The 26,671-nt window shown below is 43.5% G+C and overlaps 1 protein-coding gene across 2 annotated transcripts in view; it reads left to right on the top strand.

The window, feature by feature from the left end:
- MYRIP (myosin VIIA and Rab interacting protein) overlaps positions 1-26,671 on the top strand; it is a 346,219-nt gene that overhangs the window by 252,432 nt on the left and 67,116 nt on the right. For both annotated transcript variants that reach the window (XM_075271252.1, XM_075271253.1), the window contains exons 7-10: positions 4,848-4,928; positions 6,892-7,035; positions 21,816-21,993; positions 24,486-25,138. In XM_075271252.1, the coding sequence (XP_075127353.1) occupies positions 4,848-4,928; positions 6,892-7,035; positions 21,816-21,993; positions 24,486-25,138 (1,056 nt within the window). The remainder of the gene's footprint in view (positions 1-4,847; positions 4,929-6,891; positions 7,036-21,815; positions 21,994-24,485; positions 25,139-26,671) is intronic.

Below are 26,671 nucleotides of genomic sequence, written 5' to 3'. Positions count from 1 at the left end.
TTAGAGGCTCCCTCCACCATGAATTTGCCCAAACTGGGCTGTTTAGAGGCTCCCTCCACCATGAATTGGTCCAAACTGGGCTGTTTAGAGGCTCCCTCCACCATGAATTGGTCCAAACTGGGTTTTTTAGAGGCTCCCTCCACCATGAATTGGTCCAAACTGGGGTTTTTAGAGGCTCCCTCCACCATGAATTGGTCCAAACTGGGGTTTTTAGAGGCTCCCTCCACCATGAATTTGCCCAAACTCTGCTGGTTAGAGGCTCAATCCACCCTGATTTTCAAAACAAATGTTGGTGCCAACCTCAACTTACTACAAGGGCCAAATTCACTGCTGGTGACAAGCTCTCCTCACTGCAAGTGCCAAATACACATGTTTCAAGGTGTTTTCCTACTGTCAGAGAGGTGGTATTGAGTGTGTAAAGTGTGTAGTTGTTAGGCTGTGATGTTGGGGTAATAGAGGGTCTTTGGTGTGTTAGATGCCCCCAGACATGCTTCCCCTGCTGTCCCAGTGTCGGTATCATTTCCTGGGGTGTCATAGTGGACTTGGTGACCCTCCAGACACGGATTTGGGTTTCCCCCTTAACGAGTATATGTTCCCCATAGACTATAATGGGGTTCGAAACCCGTCCGAACACACGAACAGTGAGCGGCTGTTCGATTCGAATTTCGAACCTCGAACATTTTAGTGTTCGCTCATCTCTATTAATAACCATTGAAATGTTACTGTATGCTATGTCTCTAGGCAGTGACACGTGGGCTTTTCTAATATATTTCACCCCAGAACTTATTTTCTGCTTCATGGAATATTCTATAACTGAGAAGAAGCAAATGTCATTCATTGGCTGTGTTTGTAACTATACGTCAGGCATCGGCGCGTCGGGTCCAGGGTTTACAAAATGTAATTGGCTTAATTCTAGCAACTACATGCCATCTGAGCTCATTCCTCATGTAAGAAGTACGTACAAATTTATCACACGATATAGGTGTAGATATGGCAGTCTACCATGCAATGCTTGCACTCCAAACACACTTATACCACAAATACGGGCTGAATACATACCAATAGTTGTGGGTATATTATTTGTCTAAACAGAAAGAATGGAAATGAGTCACTCTATTGCCGTTAATGCTTGCTCCTCTCACCCTACACTGTCTAAGTATTTGGACACCCATGCAAATGAAGATATCTGCAGTCGTGATGTATGGCACGCCTTCCGCCGTTAAATAGGAAACAGCATTGGCATTAGAGTACTGGCATTAGTTGTGTGCAAGATGCCACGAAGTGCAGAGTTATCCGATTTCGAGAAAGGGGTAATTGTGGAATGAATGAACATTTTCAATGACCATCTCCAAAGCTTTCCAGACATACATTTCTTTTTTTCCAAATGATCTGTCTTTATAGAGAAATTTCTGTTTTTATCTTTATGAAAATGAGCTTCTTGGTACACTAGGGGCGTAGTCATGTCATTTGGTGCACAAATTTCCTTCTCCCTTGTATCCTCTCACACTGCCCCTTTAAATTTACATCGGGATGTCAATTGTCAGGGGTGATAAGTGATGCTGTAAAGAGAAGAAAATGCTTGCATCAGCAGGTGTGGTTATTCCCCTGGTGCATTGGTACTCATTTGCATAAATATAAAAACTTAAATTTTTATAAAAAGACAGATCATTGGGAAAAGAGAAAGTCACTCCTAGAACATTTAGACACTGCTCTACGCAACACTGTTTTTACTTATGTGTCAATTTGGGAACTGGTAGATTCCCTGTAGGCTATGGCCCCACATGTAGGGTCTGCTGCAGACATCCCGCGTGTGTAGATGGGATTCCACTACACTGCTACTGTACCTTTCACTCGGTTAGCTACAGGAGATTTAGCAAGGGGTTGTGGGGCATTAGCCCTAATATTGTGCTCAGAGAAAAACTACATAGTTATATTTTTATTTTTGGCTGCTTTGTTTTTTATTGTGTTGGCGGCATAGCTTCTATCTTGTTCTACTTTCACCTGATTAGCATTACCTTAGTATTCTCAGTCGTCATGGCAACATCTATCCTCAATGAGTATGAATGCTGGTGATTAGAGATGAGCGAACAGCGTTCAATCGAGTACATGTTTGATCGGATATCAGGCTGTTTGAGATGTTCGATTTGAGTCGATCACCAGGTGGCAAACTCACTAAAAATTTGTATCCCCTCCCACCTTCCCTGGCGCTTTTTTTTGCACCAATAACTGCGCAGGGGAGGTGGGACAGGAACTACGACAACGGAGGCATCGAAAAAAAATCGGAAAAAGTAATTGGCTGGCTAATTCAGGTGACCTCCAATTTATACAAACAGTAGATTTAATATCCGGTTCATATGAGACTGTGAACTATGTGACTGTGAGACAGGGATAGATGTACAGGCAGGGATAGCTAGGGATAACCTTTATTTAGGTGGGAATGTCACTCACACAGCTCTTTGGGGCTCTATCTGATTGGGATCCCTGTCAGTTTGCGATATGCGCGAGCTGATTTTTTCCCATAGGAATGCATTGACCATACAGAGTACAGCATTCGGCCAATCAACGCTGGTTCTGTCGGAGGCTCTTCTGTGAGGAGATGGAGTCTAAAATCGGACCAGAATGGAGACTGCTGTGGACCGATCTTAGACTCCGCCTCCTCCGGCAGAACCAGCGTTGATTGGCCAAATGCTTTACTCTGTATGTCATTCAGCCAGTCAACGCTGGTCAATGCATTCCTATGCCGAGATGTAGCAGTGCTGGCCATGCGCTGAGCACTGCTACACCGGAGATATAGCAGAGCTGTACTCTGTATGGCATTCGGCCAATCAATGCTGGTCGATTCATTCCTATGGGAAAAAGTCAGCTCCCGCATATCTCAAGCTGACAGGGATCCCGACGTAATACAGTGACTTGGGCATGTTAGATGCTCCCAGACATGCTTCCCCTGCTGTCCCAGTTGCATTCCAAGGTGTTGGCATCATTTCCTGGGGTGTCATAGTGGACTTGGTGACCCTTTTGAGTCAAATAGTGGTTTCCCCCTAAAAGAGTATTTATTCCCCATAGACTATAATGGGGTTCGATGTTCGATCGAACAGTCGAGTATTGAGCGGCTACACGAATCAAACTTCGTACATTTCACCGTTCGCTCATCTCTACCGGCGATCTCTTTAACCTTCAGGCAGACAATTAATTTCAACAATCAATACCTCCGGTATCGAACGCAGGACTGGAGAAAACCTAATAACAGCTTAGTTTAGAAAGTGGCAGAATTTTGCTTTTCACAGCATTCCACTAAAAGAGAAAAATGTGTGTATTTATTGTGAGATTTATGTGCTGGCAAGATAACATCATCTGGAAATTATGGACTTTAGCTGATGCTCTAAATATAAAAATACATATATTATAGATATCATTATTAGATATTAGATATTAATGATAAGAACAGAAAATCCATATCTAAATGGGAACATCACCCTTAGAGTACAGTCACACTTGCAGGTTTCGTCAGGTCAAATCAGGTTTGATTCATAAAGTATAAAGAAAAGTTGGCATGTCCATGTCTACTCTTTTTTTTTAATCCACTTTAGGTCTTGGTTTCAAAAATGGAATTAAAAAAACCTACAAGTGTGATAGCACCCTTAGTGTACAACATTCTTCCCTTGGAAACTACTGTATATGGTTAAATGTTTTTATTGAATGCAATGCTTTCAATATATTTTATCTCGAGAATGGATAATAGATAGGCGACTAACTGCAGGTAGGTTGTAATGCAGGTTAAACTTCTTAGAAGTCAAACCCAAAGGTACTCTTATTAACTTATTAACTCCAATACTATAAAGATGGTGCACACTGCACTATATACTAAATATAGGGTTCTGTGGTTCTAGAGGCAGAAGACATACAATATTATTACATTGTCTCATGCGGAGATGTAACATGATGAACCTGCACCCCAAGGCAAAATTTGTAGCGGCCCCCCAACTGGTATGCATCATTTACTTGTCCCATATTGTGAAGAGACACCTTAAAGGGGTTGCCCAGGATAAACCTATAATTATCCCCTAGATTAAAGTCCCTCCACCCACATAACTTCTAATTTACTTCAATTTTTAAAAAATGTTTAATTACCCATTTGACTGCTCCAGGGACACTTTCTGATAATCCGGTGATGTTCTGGAATGTCACCATCACTCTTTCCCCTCCCCTATCCCCTGCAATTCTTACCAAGCCTTCCTATGTCCAGGGAATGGCTCCTCCCTGTCTTCCTGTCTTCTAGCAGTGGGCAGAATAGATTAGCTAAGGAAACGGGGTGGGTGGAAGGGGCTACTAATGGGCGGGATCTCTAGGCTAAAAAGAGATAGGTGAGGGTGTGAGGGGCTAGTAATGCATGTGTGTATATGTGTGTATGTATGTGTATGAATGTGTGTGTATATGTGTGTATGTGTGTGTATATGTGTATGTGTGTGTATGCGCGTGTGTGTATATGTGTGTGTATGTGTGTCTGTGTATGTGCGTGTGTGTTTGTGTATGTGTATGCATGTGTGTCTATATTTGTGTGTGTGTATGTGTATGTGTATGCGCATGTGTGTATATGTGTGTGTGTATGTGTGTCTGTGTATGTGCGCGTGTGTGTGTGTTTGTGTGTGTTCGTAAGAGGCCTAAATCTGAAATTGTAATTATCTGGCTGCAATGCCTTTTTGTGTCATTAAGGATGGAAGCAGCAGTCAGTATCCAGGAATTGAGTCATGACCTTGCAAAGCCCTGCAGAGAGATGTGGGTTAATCTCGTATTGTGTCCTAGATTTCATAAAGCAGTGACTTATTCATAAATGTTCTCTTTCCCTTCAGGACAAACAGAATGAGGCTTGCTATTTGCGGGAGCACAAGGAGGAACTGATTGAGGAATTGGCTACTACCATTGTACAAAAGGTGAGTGTATTGCTCTGCTATTCCATGGATGCGTTCAGGAAAGTAGGAAACTATGCAAAAAGTAACTTCTTTTTATTTGTCACTAATACATTTATTTGTAAAAAGTGGAAAAAGCAAATGATAACAGTAAGGGTGAGTTCACATTACTATTATTAATGTCCGTTGCTTTCATATGTCACAGGGTGAGCGTAATGTACATTAGATGACAGACGCAGAAAGAGTCCCCTCAGGTGTCCGTTTACATTCACTCTAATGTAAAAAAAAAATAAAATGATAGAACTTTTCTTACGTCATGTTTCTTAGTTTCTGCAGTTAATATCCGTTGCTGTCTACTCATGATGGATGACAGCAAAGGACATTAACAATGGTGGTATGAAAGTCCCCTTATCAGACTTGTTACTCTTAGATATTATATAATATTGTGTATTGCTATGTTCCCACAACAACAAAGGAAGGCTAAGTGAATTTCTAAGTGTTTTGTTAGCAAGTTTTGAGCTATTATAACTGCAGGAAGCTATATGATAGTACATACAATCTTCAGTTCTATTAAAGGGAATATGTCAGCAGAAAATCTTTAGCAAACTAATGAAAGCACCTTGTAGATCGGGTTCTCAGTTTTATAAGATGTTTTTCTTATTCTGCATTTCAGCTCCATTTTCATAAAAATCAGCATTTTGTTTTTTATGCAAATTAGTTAAAAAGGGCGTGTCCTCTCCTGCTGGGGCTTGACTCTCTATTCTAGATAACTGTCCTAGCTGCAGATACAGCATAGAGGAATATGTCAATCACACAATGAATGGAGGAGCTGGAGGGTAATTAGGAGAGAGTGAGGACCCATTAAGAGAAGAAATGCCTCTAAAGAACTTTTCAACTCATTTACAGCGCCATGAAAATGGAACTGCAATACAGAATAAGAAAAACATTGTGCAGAAGCCTACCTACAACTATTTCCATTAGTCTGATACTGATATTCCTGCTGACACATTCTCTCCAAAAGAATAGGAGTACTATATGGCATGAATCATACGTAATCTGACAGAAAAGTTTTTGTATGCTTCCGAACAAAAGCGAAGACGTATGGAGGTGCAGTAAAAAAAAACAAAAAAAACATGCACCTCTAGTAAGTTAGAGAGATATCTGGTTGGTCATGTACTGATCATTTTGCTTACTGTGCAACATAATCATGTATCATCCATAAAGCTGTCGCTATAGAGTGCTTTTGTTCATGCCACTCATCACATAACCAAGTTAGAAAAATTAACAAGTGACAAGTGTTACTGCCCAAATTGTTATGTAGCCCACGCTTAATAATGGTCAGTGATCACTGGCAAGCTGTACCCTGTCCAGGTTCCCCGGGGCAGACAGTGGCAGTAGTGTGAATGCCCCCTTACAAAGCAATGGAGATTATTGAGCAGTACCTCAGCATTATATATCATCACATAGAGAGTGTATGAATTCCTAAATGATTTTTATAGGATAAAGTGAAAACTCAGGATTGGTCAGGGAAGGTGTAAAATAAAAAAAGAAGTTATGTTCATCTATCCTCAGTGCTTGGTTGAGGCGGCCCATACTCTGTTCTCACCTGACTGTTGCAACTATAGGTACCACACATGTGACCACTAAGGCCATTGACTAGTTCCAATGGTCACATGACCCTCTTCTAGCACTTGTAGCCAGTCCTGGTCTGAATCGGGGAGAACTAGGGTAGGTGAGTATTATTGTTATGTATTTTTATGGCTCCTCTCGGCCACTCCTGAATTTTTAGTTTATCCTGGAAAATATGTGGATGGAATTAATATAAGCTTAATATAAAACCACAGGCCATCCATGATCCGTCATAGTTGCTGTATTTGTAAAGCCTCAGATGCTTTTCTAGCATGTGGATAAGTTTAATCATTATCGTTGACATCTAGTTTTTATGAAGTATTTTGTCTTAAAACGTGCTTTAAATCTAATTGTGTAGATTATTAAGAGGAAGAAAAGCAAAGGCGAGCAGGCGGAGGCATTGTACGAGTGGCCGCAGTCCAGGGCCAGTGTTCTGACCTCACCAGCTGCGTCTGAGAGAAGTATGCTGACCTTGCAGGAGAGAGGTTCAGATGCATTATGGGTAAGTGGACAGTACTCTGTGAATACTAATCCAATGATTACAGAGAAAAATGGCAAAAAATAGAATAATCCTTAGAATAGTCTGATAGCATCAGTAACCTCTAATAATGTATCTCTTCATGTATGTTTTACTTAGAGAGTCATATTTCATTTTCTTTTCATTTATATACTGTACGGAATTCCATACAAATCAATAAATGTAGCCCCCTGGCCCGGTATCTAGGCTTCCTTAGCATTCCATCAAACATACAATTTGTCTTCTTACCCGATGAGCTATTTTATTAATCATTTCTTAGAATGGCTTCTTTAAGAAAAACCTTTTCCTTTTAAATCAAGAACTGTTGACTCTTTGGCCGCCGCATTATCCTTCTCGGTAACCTTGTACATATGATCAAGGACAGCTGGTGTGGTCGATTTTTGTAGTTCGCTCAAATCTTTCGCTTATCTTCAGCCTCTTTTTTATAGGTGGATTTCATTTCTTTTATAGCAGCTTAATGCTTTTTATATCCATCCTTCCTAGTGCAGATTATTTGAGGCGAAGTGGCAAGCTAGTCAATACCAATCTATACTCGTGCAGCATCTATACATCTTTTTTTTTTTGTAGATTGTGAGCCCCATATAGCGATCACAATGTATTTTTTTTTTCATTTAAGTATGTCTTTGTAAAATGGGAGGAAATCCATGCAAACACAGGGAGAACATACAAACTCCTTGCAGATGTTGTTCCTGGCGGGATTCGAACCCAAGACTGAGCCAGTGTGTTGCCCCTCATCTATATATCTATACATAAAAAAGCAGATGCAGAGGAGAGCAACCAGAGTATTTAAAGGATTAACGTTTTAAAGGATTATTTTATCTTTAAGGGTATGCTTGGACTATCGCACCCAGAAAGATGATCAAACTTGGGGTTACTTACCCATATTCTTTAGACTATAAGACATATCAAACTATAAGACACACCCAATATTTAGACAGCAAAATATAGATAAAATACTTAACTACCCATTAAATATTCCTTGGATGTCACACAGAGCCCTGCTATATATACACAACCTGCTTCACACAGTATATGCACACAGCATTTCTTACAACAGCGATTCTCAACTAGGGTGCCGCGGCAGGGATGCCATTATGACCCCCCATGGTAGGCCGTGACAATCCAGAGGGAAAATTGCAGCACATCTCCTTTTAACTGAATCCTTAAATAAAATGGTAGAGCAGAGTCTATTGCTCAGGTATCTGCTAGTGATGCCTGGAGAAAATCTACTGAAATGAGCTACAGATAAGAGCCGAAGAGCGTCTGGGGAATGAGGATGGGTAAGGTTGTTTGCTTCTTATTTATATATAACACAGCTTCAGTATGGAGCCACGGGGTACTATTATTATTACTTTCCTGGGGACCACAGGGGTATATTATTATTACTTCCCTGGGGCCACAATAGGACATTATTATTACTTTCCTGGGGACCATAGGGGTATATTATTATTACTTGTCTGGGATCCACTGGGGACATTATTGATACTTGTCGAGGGGTCACAGCAGGAAAATTATTATTACTTGTCTGGGGGCAACTGAGGGACATTATTACTTGCCTGGGGGCCACTGGTGGACCTTACTACTTGCCTTGTTGCTACTGGTAGACATTATTACTTTCCTGGGGCTATTGGAATATGTCACTACTTGCATAGTCACTACTGGGGGCCACTGGAGGGTCTTACCACTTGCCTGGTCGCTACTGGTAGACATTATTACTTACCTTGAAGCTAATGGGGCACACTATTACTTGCCTGGATGCCACTGAGAGACATTACTTGCCTGGAAGTTACTAGGAAGACAATATTACTTGCCTTAGGGCCATTGAAGAACATTGCTACTTAACTAGGACCCCCTAGGGAGCATTACTGCTTGTCTGTGGACCACTGGAGGACCTTGAAACATGGCTCACCACTACTGGTGGACATTATTATTTGCATCTGAGCTACTGGGGGACATTATAACATGTCTGGGGGCCACTGGGGGGACAACATTAGTTGCCTAAGGGCTACTGAGGGACATTATTACTTACCTTGCGGCCACTGGAGGGCCTTGCAAATTGCCTGGCCCCTACTGGTGGACATTATTAGTTGCCTCTGAACTAATGGGGGACATTATTACTTGCCTGGAGCTATTCGGAGACATTATTACTTGCCTGGGGGTTACTGGGAAGACAGTATTACTTGCCTTGGAGCCACTGGAGGACTTTACCACTTGCCTGGTCGCTACTGGTGGACATTATTATTTGTCTCTGAATTAATGGGGGCATTATTACTTGCCTGGGGCAACTTAGGGATGTTATTACTTGCCTGGGGGCCACTGGGGAGATAATATTGCATGTGTTGGGGCCACTGGGAGACATTACTACTTGCTTGGAACCATTGAAGAACATTACTCCTTGCCTAGGAGCCACTGGGGAGCATTACTACTTGCTTGGGGGGCAGTGGGGTGCATTATTAGGTGCTTGAGACCCACTGAGGAGAATTATTATGTGCCTTCGGGAACATCGCAATGTGTTGGGCCACTGGAGGACCATATTTTGGGCCACTGGGAAGCATGATGCTTTGCGGAGGCAACTAAGTGAGTGAAACAAATTTAAATTCTAAAACCGTGCTAAAAAAAACCCAAAAAATTTCCAAACTTTTTTATTTGTTTTATGGTAAAAGTTATTTGGTAAGGGTGCCCAAAGGAATTTTTTTTTCCAGAGGTGCCTTGAGTCTGAAAAGATTGGGAAATCCTGCCTTACAGAGTAGTTTATTATACTACAATACATTTCCATAACTGCTGATACTTACCCATCGCACATGCATGGGCAGAGCTACACAGCTCTCTCAAAGATTGGGGTGAAGCACTCTAGGAGTCAGGAGTCTGGCACTGCTGAATGCCCCCCCCCCCCCCCCCACACACACACACACACACACACACAAAAGTGTGTCTTAGGCCATGGCCCCACATGGCATACACACACATTTCGGCCATAACAGAAAAGCTGTGGCAAAAAATGCAGCATTTTACAGTTCCTGCAAAGTGGATGGGAATCCACATATTGCAGAAAAATATGTGCATTAGCAATGTTGCAATTTCCAAAACCGTTCACCCCCTCAAGTTACAGCCCTGCCTATAGGTTTAATTGAACCACAAAGTCTGCAGAGGAAACCTCTTCAAACTTTCTGTGAGAAACGCTGCCAAAAAATTGTGCTGCATTTTTGATGCAGTTTTTCCCGCAGTGCCTTTCTGTTGCGGCCCGCTATGCCTTAGCCTAAATGTTGGTTCATACTAGCGCTTGTATTCCGTCCGCAAAGAGTCCGCATGGAGACCCCCCGGACGGAATACCAACGCTAATGCAAGCGCTGTGCAGTTAAGCACACGGAGCCTATAGACAATTTCACAATTCATTTGTGCGAGCAATGCGCGGCAAGCACACGGAGCCCATTATAGTCTATGGGCTCCATGTGCTTTCCAAGCACATCGCTTGCAATTGCGATCGCATTCCGTCCGGGGGTGTCTCCATGCGGACACCTTGCGGACGGAATACAAGCGCTAGTGTGAACCAACCCTAAAACAGCAGAAATCCCACTGCTATGGCGCTCACTCAGCTGCTTCATGTATTCAATCTATAGGTGTGTGGAGCCGCTGGACTGTGAAGCCATTGGAAACAGTTGTCTCCAAGTTCATGTTCTCTTCTGTAAAAGGACTAGAGTAGTGCTTGTGCAATTTGTGGAATAGCATATTACTGTGGGTTTAAGTGTTGTCCACATTCAGTCAATTGTACACATGGACTAAAAATATGGGGTCCACGTATCTGGTCTTACACTCTATTCACATGGCTAAGCTGATGCTCTTATGTAGCTTTAACAGATCCGTTTGGGATGTTTTTCTTCTATGGAGCCAATTCATCCTTTAAGAGTCCAATCTATGAAAACCTAAGGTCATGTCATATTTTGCTCCAGATCACAGACAGCACAGGTTGAGGAACTTGGTGAATAGGCTGTTTTACTCCGAAGTCCTGCTCCAAATCATATAAGCTACAGGTATATATCACAGAGCTTAACTTCTCTCCCTCTATCATATCCTGCTCAGCGATACAGAGACAGACGCAGAAATCATCTGACAGAACCAACTTTCATCAGAGAAATAGAATATTTTCAGACAATTGGGCGGATTTAATAACCTGTCTAAAAGAAAAACTGTCTTTGTTGTCTACAGCGACCGATCACCGCACCGCTTTTATTTTTTATGGTGCTCTTGAAAAATGAATGCTGAGCTTTGACTGGTTTCTATAGGAAATAGATTATTTTACATTTTTTATAACTCTACCACAATGAGTCCTATGAGAGTCACGCTGATGTCATCTTATTTATATCAGATTTATGTCACCCAAGGTGAAAGGTCGCCCAGTGCTAATAGCAATAAACAGGCAGGTTTCTGCATTTAGAGCTGGAAGTCTGGAGATCTGACAGTAATTCCTCAGTGACAGCCATTTTACAGGTGGTAGTAAATCATATGTTACTCTGCACTGCTGTGATGGCCATGCAATAAACCGGATGAAATATGATTGTGATATGAAGCCCAAACTGTGCATGGGAAAGAAATAGGAAATTGCAGAAAAGTGAAGTTATAGCTTTAATACGTTTGTCAATAAAAAAAAATTAAAATTGTAAGGGACAGATTGTTATTGCTCCACATTAGAGATTAGAGATTCTTATAAAATTATTGTAAAATTATTTTTGTGCCAAAAACAAAGACATAAAACTAAATTGTGTTAACGTTAAGGGTGCATTCACACGGAACAAAATGGTGCTGAATATGGTGTGGAATCCACGTCAGATTGAGCGCTGAAAAAAGACTCCCATTGACTTCAATGTGTTCCTTTTTCTGCAGAGGATTCCACACCAAATTCAGCGCTATTTTTCTCTGTGTGAATGCACCCCAATGCCACCAAGGTCATGTCTGCAACAGACATCCTGCAGCTGTAGCAAAAACAGCCAAAGACCCAAGTAGAAAAAACACAGAACAAAATGGATGGCTAATCACATCCACAAATTGCAGAAAAATATTTGCAGCGGAAATGTTTGTGAATTGCAGCATGTCAATTATAGCTCCAGAAACACTGGCATTTTCACCGTGGCTTTGAGTTGCGATTTCCAGAAGGCTGGCCCTGCTATTATCCTTTGTATTGCAAGGTTGAAAAGTTGAAACTGCTGCCAAACTAGCAACTATAATTGAGATTCTGACACTTTGTACTACAGCTTCTTCCTGCAGTGTATGGATAGGACATGTTTGAATTAGACTGCTACTGTCCATTGCAATGGGTTACCTGCCTATGCTATGTACTGTCTAAGCCAATGCAAGTATACCATACCTGCCAGATTTCTACTTACTGTTGCTGTGAAACCTACAGATCCCTTTTCTGAATAACATTTTTTCATTGTTGAACCTATCCATCAACTACCACCCACAATAGAAGCCGAAAGAGTGTTTTGTCTGTTGGTGACCAGACCACGTATACACTAGGCTTCTATATAGAAGTATTCTATATAGTGGTGTCCACTAAAAGAATGTATACTGCATGGTATGTTTTCCTACTAACATGGTGGCTCAGGGGTTAGCACTGTTGCCTTATAGCGCTGGAGTTCTAGATTTGAATCCACCTAATGGAGTTTGTATATTCTCCCTGTGCTTGCATGGGTTTCCTCCCATACTCTGAAGACATATTGATAGGAAATGTAGATTGTTAGCCCTATATGAGACAGTAATAACAATAACTGTAAAGTGCTACAGAAGATAATGATGCTATATAAATAATCAAAAGAGAGAAATGTATAGAAACATCCCTCAGAAATATATATTAGGAAACCCTCCCAACATACTCCTTCTGACCTACATGCTAGATGAACCTTAAGACAACTGTAGTTTGTTCCCTAAGTTAATAAATGAAGGACATTTCTTTTAAGAGTTATTAAAAATAAAAATCTTTTTTTTTTCTACAAATCAAGACTACAGAATTTATAAAGTATATCTAGTGATCCTTTAAAAATCCACAGACTTCAGATTAAGATTCTTTCAGCTTTAGATAGGCTAAAGAAGTCTCAAGTAACTTGTACTGTTTCTTGTTGAGACATTTTTTAAGCTGATATCAATTTTATCTTTCTTAAGGAGCGACATAACATTGCCATAGTCACTTATTATTCCGAATATTAATAATGTTTAATACAGAATAAAAAGAGTGTGCAGTAGATCACACATGGCATGGACAGTCTCTGAATTGCAGAATTGCGGACATGTGATGTACATTTTACTGTATTTTATTGATAATTTTTCCCCATTACTTATAGTTCTGTTTTGTGTTAACATGTAGCGCCACCTAGTGTGTGATTGGTGGTATATAGTAAAGTGTGAAAAGATTTTATCAAGGCTAAGCAATCCATTGAGAGCTAAAGACATCAGCACTGTATGTCCCTATCTATACCTCATAGTTTGCTACAATGTATCAGTGACCATTCTGGAGACAATATTGCTTACTTTACAGAGGATTTTCCTAGACAGGAAAATATTTCCTGCATTGTTATCCCTAACAGAGTTTTCCCTTAGCCACAGGATTATGCCTTAAATGTCTAATTGATATGATTTGAACCTCTAGGGCCCACACCTATCTCTAAAATGAACCCCCTCAGTCCTCATTCCCTGAACTCTTACTTGACTGCGACCTTGCTGACAAGACTGTCCTCAGTGATCTGAGGATCGATAGACATATTAATAGTATGCAAATGATAAAACATGTCGATTTATTCAGTATCATTGGGGTCCAGGAGCTTCATGTAATACTTCTGTTTGCAGTACAGAATGGAGCACTACACGTCATTCTTCAGACAATATGTCTGTGCAGAGGTTCACCTCCATGTATGTCTTGCTGTCATTCCCTTTCGTTGTTGTACTCCCATCCACTGGGACACACTGACATCTCGGCTTAGACGCATAGTGATCTTCCAGAGTGACAAACCAAGGCCTTTCAGTTCAAGGATTCTCTCCTACATGTGGACATAACTGGCATTGTAATGGACAGGAGGCAGCACAAGATGCCAAAGATCGGCATTAGCTGCTTGAAAATGTAATCACGCGCAGATCTTACACCAACTACTTGTCCTTCTTCTTGTCCTTCTTGGTGTTGCAGTTTCGATGTAGTGTATTTCCCTGATATACCAGATTTGCCTATGTGAAATATGGTATTAATGGGTGATGATGTAATTCATATCATTCTTACCTATAGATGACCCATAGGGTGTTATTGGAGGATTCAACTGGAAATTTAAGTCTTTATGAAAAATAGATACAGAAAAACCTTACAGAATAATAGCTATGCCAGTCAATTCTATTAGGCTTACATAGTCAAAGATGTCCAAAGTCAGCTCTTTGTTGTAGCATTGAGTATATAAGCCTGGAACTTCATTTGGCCATTGGATGTTTACTAGAGATGAGCGAACACTAAAATGTTCGAGGTTCGAAATTCGATTCGAACAGCCGCTCAATGTTCGTGTGTTCGAACGGGTTTCGAACCCCATTATAGTCTATGGGGAACAGATACTCGTTAAGGGGGAAACCCAAATCCGTGTCTGGAGGGTCACCAAGTCCACTATGACACCCCAGGAAATGATGCCAACACCTCTGGAATGACACTGGGACAGCAGGGGAAGCATGTCTGGGGGCATCTAACACACCAAAGACCCTCTATTACCCCAACATCACAGCCTAACAACTACACACTTTACACACTCAATACCACCTCTCTGACAGTAGGAAAACACCTTGAAACATGTGTATTTGGCACTTGCAGTGAGGAGAGCTTGTCACCAGCAGTGAATTTGGCCCTTGTAGTAAGTTGAGGTTGGCACCAACATTTGTTTTGAAAATCAGGGTGGATTGAGCCTCTAACCAGCAGAGTTGGGGCAAATTCATGGTGGAGGGAGCCTCTAAACACCCCAGTTTGGGCAAATTCATGGTGGAGGGAGCCTCTAAAAACCCCAGTTTGGACCAATTCATGGTGGAGGGAGCCTCTAAAATCCCAGTTTGGACCAATTCATGATGGAGGGAGCCTCTAAACAGCCCAGTTTGGACCAATTCATGGTGGAGGGAGCCTCTAAACAGCCCAGTTTGGACCAATTCATGGTGGAGGGAGCCTCTAAAAACCCCAGTTTGGACCAATTCATGGTGGAGGGAGCCTCTAAACAGCCCAGTTTGGACCAATTCATGGTGGAGGGAGCCTCTAACCAGCAGAGTTGTGGGAAAACAGGGTGGAGGGAGCCTCTAACCAGCAGAGTTGGTGGAAATCAGGGTGGAGGGAGCCTCTAACCAGCAGAGTTGTGGGAAAGCAGGGTGGAGGGAGCCTCTAACCAGCAGAGTTGGTGGAAATCAGGGTGGAGGGAGCCTCTAACCAGCAGAGTTGGTGGAAATCAGGGTGGAGGGAGCCTCTAACCAGCAGAGTTGTGGGAAAGCAGGGTGGAGGGAGCCTTTAACCAGCAGAGTTGTGGGAAAGCAGGGTGGAGGGAGCCTCTAACCAGCAGAGTTGTGGGAAAGCAGGGTGGAGGGAGCCTCTAACCAGCAGAGTTGGTGGAAATGAGGGTGGAGGGAGCCTCTAACCAGCAGAGTTGGGGGAAATCAGGGTGGAGGGAGCCTAGTATTAGCAGAATTGTGCAACGCTTATGGTGGATGAGTATGAGGATGCGGAGGAATTGGAGAGGTTGAGTACAGACATGGAGTTTCATGTTGGGGTGCTTTACACAGGTGGGCACAAAAATGAAGGCTCTATCCAGTGGTGGTTCATTTTTATCAAAGTGAGCCGGTCTGCACTCTCAGCTGACAGACGGGTGCGCTTGTCAGTGATGATGCCACCGGCTGCACTGAACACCCTCTCAGATAGGACGCTGGCGGCAGGACAGGACAGCACCTCCAAGGCATATAGGGCAAGTTCAAGCCACAGGTCCAACTTCGACACCCAATACGTGTAGGGCGCAGAGGGGTCGGAGAGGACAGGGCTGTGGTCGGAAAGGTATTCCCGCAACATGCGCCTATACTTCTCACGCCTGGTGACACTAGGACCCTCCGTGGCGGCACTTTGGCGAGGGGGTGCCATCAAGGTGTCCCAGACCTTAGACAGTGTGCCCCTCGTTTGTGTGGACCGGTGAGAACTTGGTTGCCTACTGGAGGAACTGCCCTCCCTGCCGCCAACGTCACATGCTGGAAACATCTCCATCATATTCTGCACCAATTGCCTGTGGCAAGCATTGATGCGATTGGCCCTCCCCTCTACCGGAATAAAAGACGAGATGTTGTTTTTATACCGGGGGTCAAGGATAGCAAAGATCCAGTACTGGTTGTCCTCCATGATTTTGACAATACGCTTGTCGGTTGTAAAGCACCCCAACATGAACTCAGCCATGTCTGCCACAGTGTTAGTTGGCATGACTCCTCTGGCCCCACCGGAAAGTTCAATCTCCATTTCCTCCTCATCCTCCATGTCTACCCATCCGCGCTGCAACAATGGGACGATTCGAAGTTGCCCGGAATCCTCCTGTATCACCATCACATCATCGGACAACTCTTCTTCCTCCTCCTCCTCCTCCTCCTCCTCCTCCTCCATTAAACGCGATGAAGCGGACAGATGTGTGGACCTACTCTCCAGCTGTGACGGATCGGATGCTATCCCTAACTCCTCTGTGTGATCTGAGTTATCCCTGATGTCAATCAGGGATTCTCTCAGAACACACAAGAGCGTGATTGTAAGGCTCACCATCGCATCCTCAGAGCTCACCCTCCTTGTGGACTCCTCAAAGACCCGTAGGATGTCACAAAGGTCTCTCATCCATGGCCACTCATGGATGTGAAACTGAGGCAGCTGACTTTGTGGCACCCTAGGGTTTTGTAGCTGGTATTCCATCAAAGGTCTCTGCTGCTCAACCACTCTATTCAACATCTGAAACGTTGAGTTCCAGCGTGTGGGGACGTCGCACAAAAGCCGGTGTTGTGGCACATGCAGGCGTTGCTGGAGAGATTTTAAGCTAGCAGCGGCTACTGTCGACTTGCGAAAGTGGGCGCACATGCGCCGCACTTTCACCAGTAGCTCTGGAACATTGGGGTAGCTCTTTAGGAAACGTTGCACCACTAGGTTGAAGACGTGGGCCAGGCATGGAACATGTTGGAGTCCGGCAAGCTCCAGAGCTGCTACCAGGTTCCGGCCGTTATCACAAACGACCATGCCTGGGCCCAGGTGCAGCGGCTCAAACCATATTGCCGTCTCATCGAGGAGGGCATCCCTCACCTCGGAGGCAGTGTGCTGTCTGACCCCCAAGCTGATCAGCTTCAGCACAGCCTGCTGACGTCTACCAACGCCACTGCTGCAACGTTTCCAACTCGTAGCTGGGGTCAATCTAACAGCGGAGGAGGAGGCGGTGGCGGAGGAGGAGGCGGTGGAGGAGGAGGAGGAGGGGGGTGTTCTTCTCGTGTCCCTGCCAGGAATGTTAGGCGGGGAGACGAGGTACACCGGGCCAGTTTGGGAAGCAGTCCCAGCCTCAACTACATTCACCCAGTGTGCCGTCAGTGAAATGTAGCGTCCCTGTCCGCATGCACTTGTCCACGCGTCGGTGGTCAAGTGGACCTTTGTGCAAAGCGCGGAACTAAGGGCCCGCCTGATGTTGAGTGACACGTGCTGGTGCAAGGCGGGGACGGCACACCGGGAGAAGTAGTGACGGCTAGGGACGGCATAGCGAGGTGCCGCAGTTGCCATCAGGTCCAGGAAGGCGGGAGTTTCCACAAGCCGGAACACCAACATCTCCTGGGCCAGCAGTTTAGCGATGTTGGCGTTCAAGGCTTGCGCGTGTGGGTGGTTAGCAGTGTATTTCTGCCGCCGCTCCAATGTCTGAGAGATGGTGGGTTGTTGTAAAGAAGCTCCTGATGGTGCCTTTGATGGTGCAGGAGAAGGAGATAAGACAGGAACAGGGGAGGATGAGGGGGAAGTCAACAAAGTGGCGGAGGCAGATGAAGTGGTGTCCTGGCTTGTCCTCTGGAGTGCATTGCCAGCACAGTCAGCAGTGGCAGTGGCAGAGGCAGTGGCAGTGGCGTGAACGGCAGGCAGCCTTTGTCCTGCCGTTGCTGCCTGCCACTGATTCCAGTGCTTGGATTCCAAATGACGGCGCATTGAAGTGGTGGACAGGTTGCTCTTCTCAGAGCCCCTAATCAATTTCGAGAGGCAAATTGTGCAGACAACACTATATCTGTCCTCGGCGCATTCCTTGAAAAAACTCCACACCTTCGAGAAACGTGCCCTCGAGGTGGGAGTTTTTCGGGGCTGGGTACGAACTGGAACATCTTGGGAGATTCCGGGTGTGGCCTGGCTTCGCCTAAGCTGCTGACCTCTGCCTCTGCCTCTAGCTACCCTTTTTGGTGCTGCACCTGCCTCAACATCCACACTACTTTCCCCGCTTGACATCCCCCCTGTCCAGGTCGGGTCAGTGTCCTCATCATCCACCACTTCCTCTTCCAACTCCTGTCTCATCTCCTCCTCCCGCACAATGCGCCGGTCAACTGGATGCCCTGACGGCAACTGCGTCACATCATCGTCGATGAGGGTGGGTTGCTGGTCATCCACCACCAAATCGAACGGAGATGGAGGAGACTCTAGTGTTTGAGCATCTGGACACAGATGCTCCTCTGTTAGGTTCATGGAATCGTGACGTGGAGAGGCAGGTTGAGGGACAATGAAAGGAGCGGAGAACAGCTCTGGGGAGCAGGGACAGTTGGGGTTATTGTTCTGTGAAGCTTGGGAATTTTGGGAGGAAGGAGGACAAGACTGTTGGGTAATAGGAGGAGAGGAGGCAGAGTCTGACTGGCTGCTGGACAATGTGCTGTAAGCGTTCTCTGACAGCCATTGCAAGACCTGTTCCTGGTTCTCGGGCCTACTAAGGTTTGTACCCTGCAGTTTAGTTAATGTGGCAAGCAACCCTGGCACTGTGGAGTGGCGCAATGCTTGCTGCCCCACAGGAGTAGGCACGGGACGCCCTGTGGCTTCACTGCTACCTTGCTCCCCAGAACCATTCCCCCGACCTCGCCCACGGCCTCGTCCACGTCCCTTTCCGGGAGCCTTGCGCATTTTGAATTCCCAGTTAGAAACTGGCACTATATACCAGTAGCAAAAATTGTGGGTGCACGTAACCCCAATATATTCTTTGAATTCCCAGTCAGACAATGGCACTATATACCAGTAGCAAGAAATGAGGGTATTTATAACCCCAATATATTCTTTGAATTCCCAGTCAGAAACTGGCACTATATGGCAGTAGCAAGAAATGAGGGTATTTATAACCCCAATATATTCTTTGAATTACCAGTCAGAAACTGGCACTATATGGCAGTAGCAAGAAATGAGGGTATTTGTAACCCCAATATATTCTTTGAATTCCCAGTCAGACAATGGCACTATATACCAGTAGCAAAAATTGTGGGTGCACGTAACCCCAATATATTCTTTGAATTACCAGTCAGAAACTGGCACTATATGGCAGTAGCAAGAAATGAGGGTATTTGTAACCCCAATATATTCTTTGAATTCCCAGTCAGAAACTGGCACTATATGGCAGTAGCAAGAAATGAGGGTATTTGTAACCCCAATATATTCTTTGAATTCCCAGTCAGACAATGGCACTATATACCAGTAGCAAGAAATGAGGGTATTTGTAACCCCAATATATTCTTTGAATTCCCAGTGAGACAATGGCACTATATACCAGTAGCAAAAATTGTGGGTGCACGTAACCCCAATATATTCTTTGAATTCCCAGTCAGACAATGGCACTATATACCAGTAGCAAGAAATGAGGGTATTTGTAACCCCAATATATTCTTTGAATTCCCAGTCAGACAATGGCACTATATACCAGTAGCAAGAAATGAGGGTATTTATAACCCCAATATATTCTTTGAATTCCCAGTCAGAAACTGGCACTATATGGCAGTAGCAAGAAATGAGGGTATTTATAACCCCAATATATTCTTTGAATTACCAGTCAGAAACTGGCACTATATACCAGTAGCAAGAAATGAGGGTATTTGTAACCCCAATATATTCTTTGAATTCCCAGTCAGACAATGACACTATATACCAGTAGCAAGAAATGAGGGTATTTATAACCCCAATATATTCTTTGAATTCCCAGTCAGACAATGGCACTATATACCAGTAGCAAGAAATGAGGGTATTTATAACCCCAATATATTCTTTGAATTCCCAGTCAGACTATGGCACTATATGGCAGTAGCAAAAATAGTGGGTGTATATAGCCCCAATTCTATTGCTAGGGGACTTGCAGGGTATTTCTGGGGTGAAGGTGGGGGGGGCACACCGTTGGAACGGGGATTTGGGGTGTATATATGGGGTATACGGGAATACACTGTCAGTGTATTCCATTCAGGATCCTGGGAAAGCTGGGTTGCGGCGATTGAGCCCGTCAGTGCCACGTTACACTGACAAGCTTCTCCCTGGAATTTAGCTCTTATAAGAGCTGTTGGTTGTCTTCTCCTTCCTATCCTAGCCTGTCCCTGCCTACCCAGAATCTAACCCCTAGCTAACTGGACGGAAACCTCCGTCCCCGGTGAATTGCAAGCTCAGAATGACGCGAACCTGGGCGGCGCTGTTCTTTTAAATTAGAGGTCACATGTTTTCGGCAGCCAATGGGTTTTGCCTACTTTTTTCAACGTCACCGGTGTCGTAGTTCCTGTCCCACCTACCCTGCGCTGTTCTTGGAGCAAAAAAGGCGCCAGGGAAGGTGGGAGGGGAATCGAGTAATGGCGCACTTTACCACGCGGTGTTCGATTCGATTCGAACATGCCAAACAGCCTAATATCCGATCGAACATGAGTTCGATAGAACACTGTTCGCTCATCTCTAATGTTTACCTGTGCCTCTGCACACAACCTGTCTCAACCCCCATCATCTTGTAAGTGTTATATCAAGAGTCGGAGACCACCATTTGTGTCTGTCAATTGTTCATATCAATAAGAGGGGAGTATCCTAGAAACTTACCAACTCTTTACCACTCCATATGGATAACACCATTATAACATGACGTGTCCATGTATATTAAGATAAGCAGTGTACAGATTAACCTTTACATGCCATGAATATAGTAATCCAATAATATGTTATCGCATAGAAATACCTGTAATGCAGACAAAGGCTATAAAAGTCACAACTAAAGAGGAGACATGTGGAACCAATCCCAGAGGAGACAAGAATATTTGTAACTGTCTGTAGGCAAAACAGGCCCCATGCCTGGTGCACTTGCAGACTGATTTACATATCCATAAAAAATGTTACCTATTCACGGCCTCTGTATGGCACAATTATTGGTTTGGGAAACATTTTTAGCACTTTTATTTCCAGAAAACCACTTTAAATAGCTGGTAAGTCCTGTTTCACATCTGCGTTCCCTTTGGGGAGTCTGCTTAAAGACCCCCGAACGGAAACCTATATGCATTAAAAAGCGGTTATCTAAGAAACCACACGGATCCCATAGACTATAATGGGGTCCATGTGGTTTCCGCTCGGTTTCCACATGAAACATGCAGAGAGAAAAGTGCTGCTTGCCTAATACTAGTATCTTAGGTGGGAGATGAGCTGTCTCATCAGATACTGATACACTTGTTGGGGACTAATGTATTTTGTGTGGTTTGAACCTTACATATTAATTCTCTCTCCTCAGAGATCCCACTCTGCTTTCTCCTTGATAAGTGAAGATGCAGCAAGCAACCATGCAGAGGTCAAATCTAGTACCCCAGAATCCCGCTGCACGTCACAAAGAAGCCACAAGAGAAGACTTAAAGAAGCAAGACCTTCTACGTTGCCAAGTTGGAAGAGTGTAGACAGTCTTTATGATTCAAGTATGTTCTTTGTTCTTTCATGCTCTCAGCAGATCTCAGTAGATTTCATTTTTGCATGAAAGATCTGATTTTGAACACCTGAACATTTGATGTTAGTATTGCAGCAATAGGCTGCCTTCACACGGAGTAACGCCGGCTTTACGAGCGCTCCCATTGAAGTGAATGGGAAGAGTTTGGCAGCCTTCCGCAGCACTTGCGTGTACGGCTGTGAATGAGGATTTTTACAAGCCCGGCGTTACTCCATGTGAAGGCAGCCATAGACAGTATTGTACCAGAAATTTTCTGCAAGTTACTTCAATTTCAATGATGTGATCATATTAGATCATAAAGGCAAAACTGCTATAAAAAAAAATCAGGACACTGCTTTGAGGCGGAAAGGGTATGTCTCCGTGATGAGATTTGTCGGTGTATTGCGTCTTAGAGGCCCTCCTCTAGTTTGAACGTTTCTGAATCAGAGAGGAATATTGCAATGAAATAAATAAATACAGAGAAACTCTGCAGAAGCTGGAATTTTACGTCTTACCCTGTTTCCCCGAAAATAAGACAGTGTCTTGTATTAAATTCTCTTCCGAAATATATGACCTGTCTTATTTTCAGGGGATGTCTTAGGCAGCGGCTGGAGTGGGGGACAATCAGCAGTCATGCCGGCGCTTCCTTAGCGGAGCGCCAGCATGATTGCCAGTTGTAGGTGGTTCAGGAGGTGAAGGGGGGGGATGTATTATTTTCGGGGAAACAGGGTAGCTGACCTTAGTGGCCCCAAGTTCCCAAAATACAACTAAAAAATACTGCAGAAAAAATGTGACGTAAATTTATGATTTTTTTTTCCCAAAGAGTTTTTGCTGCAGTTTCCTTTGTGTATTTTTCCCTAATAAATCTATAGGGGAAAAAAATGCTGGTGATTTTTTAATTAAAATGCAGCAATTTTCAAAAATGCATGGATCCCTAGCTTTTTTTTCCTATAATGATGGGATGAGATTATTATTTTAATGACCTATAATTCAGCAAAAACACAAGTTTCCACTCCTGCAACCCCCTCTTGGTTGTGTTTCACGCTGTACACTTTTTATGTATACAGCCTCTTCTTTACTTCAAACATCATCTTGATTTTCAAAAGTTATTCTATCTTTCCCTCCTTCTATGATGTACGATGATTCCCATGATACCTTAGCCCAGCATTACATGAGCAGGCAGTGTTATTATCCATACCTTTTAGGATACACAAACCTACATGAGGCTTTTGGATGATGATTTTTTGTGCATTATTATAGTATTGTAATATAGTATAGTATTATTGACCCGGTTTTTGAACATACCCTACTAAAACAGTGCCACAGAATCAGACCAAAATCTGCACCAGTAGACGACTTGTCACTTTTTTTTTCCCACTCTGAGGTTTTAAGGCAGTAACCTTGACTATTGAACTGATGGTGCAGTTTCCTATTAAAGTCAGTAAGAGACTTCTTCATTGAGTCTTCCAGGATTTTGGTGTGGGAATTATTCTAAAACAAATAAAAATCTGTATGAACATACCTTTATGCTTCTTCTTCTGTGTGAAAGAATTGTGCCTATGAATGTGATAGGAGTTTCTGTCTTCTGTCCCCTGCCCTCCCCTTTCTGCCCCTCCACATTTACCTTATTTGTTAGTACCGTACATACTCGAGTATAAGCAGAGTTTTTCAGCACAGTTTTTGTGCTGAAAAAGCCCCCCTCGGCTTATACTCGAGTCAAGCAAAAAAAAAATATATATATTTTTTTTTTCGGGGGAGGGGGTCTGTGACCAGCTGCAATAGTAATGTGTAGAATCTCCCATAAAATAGTGGGGAAAAAAAGAAGCTTTAAAAACTATAATAAAAAAAATAAAAAAAATAAAAGTTCTAAATCACTCCTTTCCCTAGAATACATATAAGAGTAGAAAATGACTGTGAAACACATACACATTAGGTATCCCTGTGTCTGAAAGTGCCCGGTCTACTGAATATAGGGGATCTGCAGTGCTCCTCTTCCATAGGGAAGGGGTTAATAGAAGCCCGACTGAATTCCAAGTGGGGAAAAAAAAAAACCAGTGCTCAAGCTCAGGGAAGGGACAGATGGACAACCAAAACACCCCCTCCCCTTTCCCAGCACCCAGCAACTACTGCACCTAAAAACTCCGACCATTTTAATTTTTGAAAATTTCCAGCAGCTGCTGCATTTCCCCCCCCCCCCCCCCCCCCCTAGGCTTATACTCGAGTCAATAAGTTTTCCCAGTTTTTTTGTGGTAAAATTAGGGGCCTCGGCTTATGTTCGTGTCGGCTTATACTCGCATATATACGGTAATATCATCCAAAGTATATTCCTGATCATCCACCCTCTGCTATAATGATCAGTGGCTCACTCTGATTCCATGCTAGCATTGTGTGTAGGGTTTGGGTTTTTGAGTTTTGGGTTTGTGTAAATATATGATGCGTATGGGTGTTTCTAATGTAACATTGTTTTCTTTTTTCACTACAAAGGTCCGTCACCTGTCCTGCAGAGTACTGATGGAAACTGGGTAGCATTACAAAGTATAACCTTGCCTCCACCACGAATGCTTGCCCAACCAAAGAGCCAAGTGTTTAAATCTTTAGAGAATGAGTCCACGGTAGTCTCTGCATATGATGAGATGGGGTCTGACAGCGATGAAGACGTCGACTGGAACTTGGCACTCAATGCATATCGTCGAAGAGCAAGACAGATGTCAGATGATTCCTGCTATACAGACTCCCAATATAACACAGAATGGGCATGCAGCAATGATTATTATCAGCCAGTAACATCCCCATCATCTGGACTGTTCACCAACACCGAAACCGTATATTCCGACTCTGAAACCTCTTCTGTTAACTCTTTGAAAGAGAGTAGGCTATCTGCTAAATCTTTATGGCCTAACAGAAAAAGTGCATGTGAGCAAATGCATAAGGAACACATTTATGGAAAGATGGACATCAACTTCAACCCACAGTCCATTAGTATGGAATATTCAGACAGCAGTGAGGCGGAAAGAAGCCATGCTGATATAGAGAAAAGGTCAAGGAGGTGGAGGAAGAGCAAAGCATCCGTAGAAGAGATGGGAGAGGGGAGCAATACAGTAATGAGAGTGCAGAAGATGACACAAGACACTAATAAGGTTTGTTTAGAAACTCAGAAACGTCATCAGTTATGATCTGGAGTTCACTTTCTTCATGTAATTGGCCTGAATTGTGACAGGACTGGCAGAAAGTTGGCAGTAACATGCCTTTAGTGCCATGTACTGTGGATTCTGGTGACAAGTGTCACGTGCAAATAATATATGAGCCTGTAAGGCCCGATTCACATCTGCACACAGATTTCCATTCAGGGGGTCCGCTTGGGGACCCCCTGAACGGAAACCTAATCCGCATAAAAAAGTGGTTATCTTAGGAAACCTGTGGACCTCATAGACTATAATGAGATTTTCCTGGTTTCCGTTCAGTTTCCGCTTGAAAAGGGTAAAAAAAATGCAGAGAAAAAAGCGCAGATGTGAACGGAGCGTAAGACGATAATTGGAACTATCTCTTTACTATTAAATTATTGTAGTTCTGTGATGAAAGTTATCAGCGCCCTACTAGATTGTCCTGAAAGGGTGAATAATACATCCCCCAAATATGTTCAAACATAACCCCTTTCAGGACTGAGTCAATTGTTGTTTTTGCATTCCCATTTTTCCCTCCCTACATTCCAAAACCATAATTTATTCATTTTTTAGTTCAGAGTCACATGATGGCCTATTGTTAGGGAAACAATTGTACTTTGAAATAGCGCCATTCAATATCCTGTGCAACGTACTGGGAAGCAAATAAATTCAGAATGAGTTGTAACTGGGGGAAAAAAAATGCATTCACTGTATGGTGCATCACTGAACTTCAGCTAGAGACATTAGGGAAGAAAAATTACCATCACCACAGTGGAGCAGAGACCCCATGGCATAGTCAATGCAGTCTGCCACGGAATATACATGCCAACAATCCCAATGTTGCCAGGGTAGTCTTGGGGAAATGGATCATAAGAAAGGATGGGTTTTATTTATACCGCAGACCAAAATGGGCATTCATGTGGTGTTCCCAGATTTTGGTCTATGAAATGTCAGCAAGTATGATGAAGATCAGCAATGTAGGGGTGGTGTTGGAAAGGGAAGTCATGTTGGGGTATATGAATGAGAGGGATAGCCAGGCTGGGGTCCTAGAGGGAAGCCCTTCTGAGGACCAATTTTTAAAAGGTAGATCATATTGGAACTAGAGGAAAGCCATGCTGAGAACCAAGAATAATGGGGCTGTCTTGAACTAAGAAATGTGCACTTCACCAGGGGAGTAAGAAAGGTTATGAGTGTGGACTGTAGTTACTCGTGTACATTACCATGGCTATTTTATTAGTACCCGTCTAAGCCTGGCTTTATGTGATATGTTGGTGTGATACCTGATTTTATGTAATACTAACATCTTCCCGCTGAACTCATTCCTCGCGCCGTACCTGTGATTGTTCCGCACCTCAGCAGCTCACTGGAATCCCATATAATAAGTGTGTTGTTGGTGTTGATAATCTGCCTACTGCGGCATTTTGGTTGCTCTAAGAGCCGCTTGATGCCTAGCTTGCTCAATCCTCCTGAGGAGAACTCTGTTGACTTCTGACTACCTTCATAGCTCTC

This window comes from Leptodactylus fuscus, chromosome 4 (genome assembly GCF_031893055.1).
Source record: "Leptodactylus fuscus isolate aLepFus1 chromosome 4, aLepFus1.hap2, whole genome shotgun sequence".
Classification (NCBI taxonomy): Eukaryota; Metazoa; Chordata; class Amphibia; order Anura; family Leptodactylidae; genus Leptodactylus; species Leptodactylus fuscus.
Note: the sequence above shows the minus strand (reverse complement) of the source record. Positions and strands in the feature narration are given on the sequence as shown.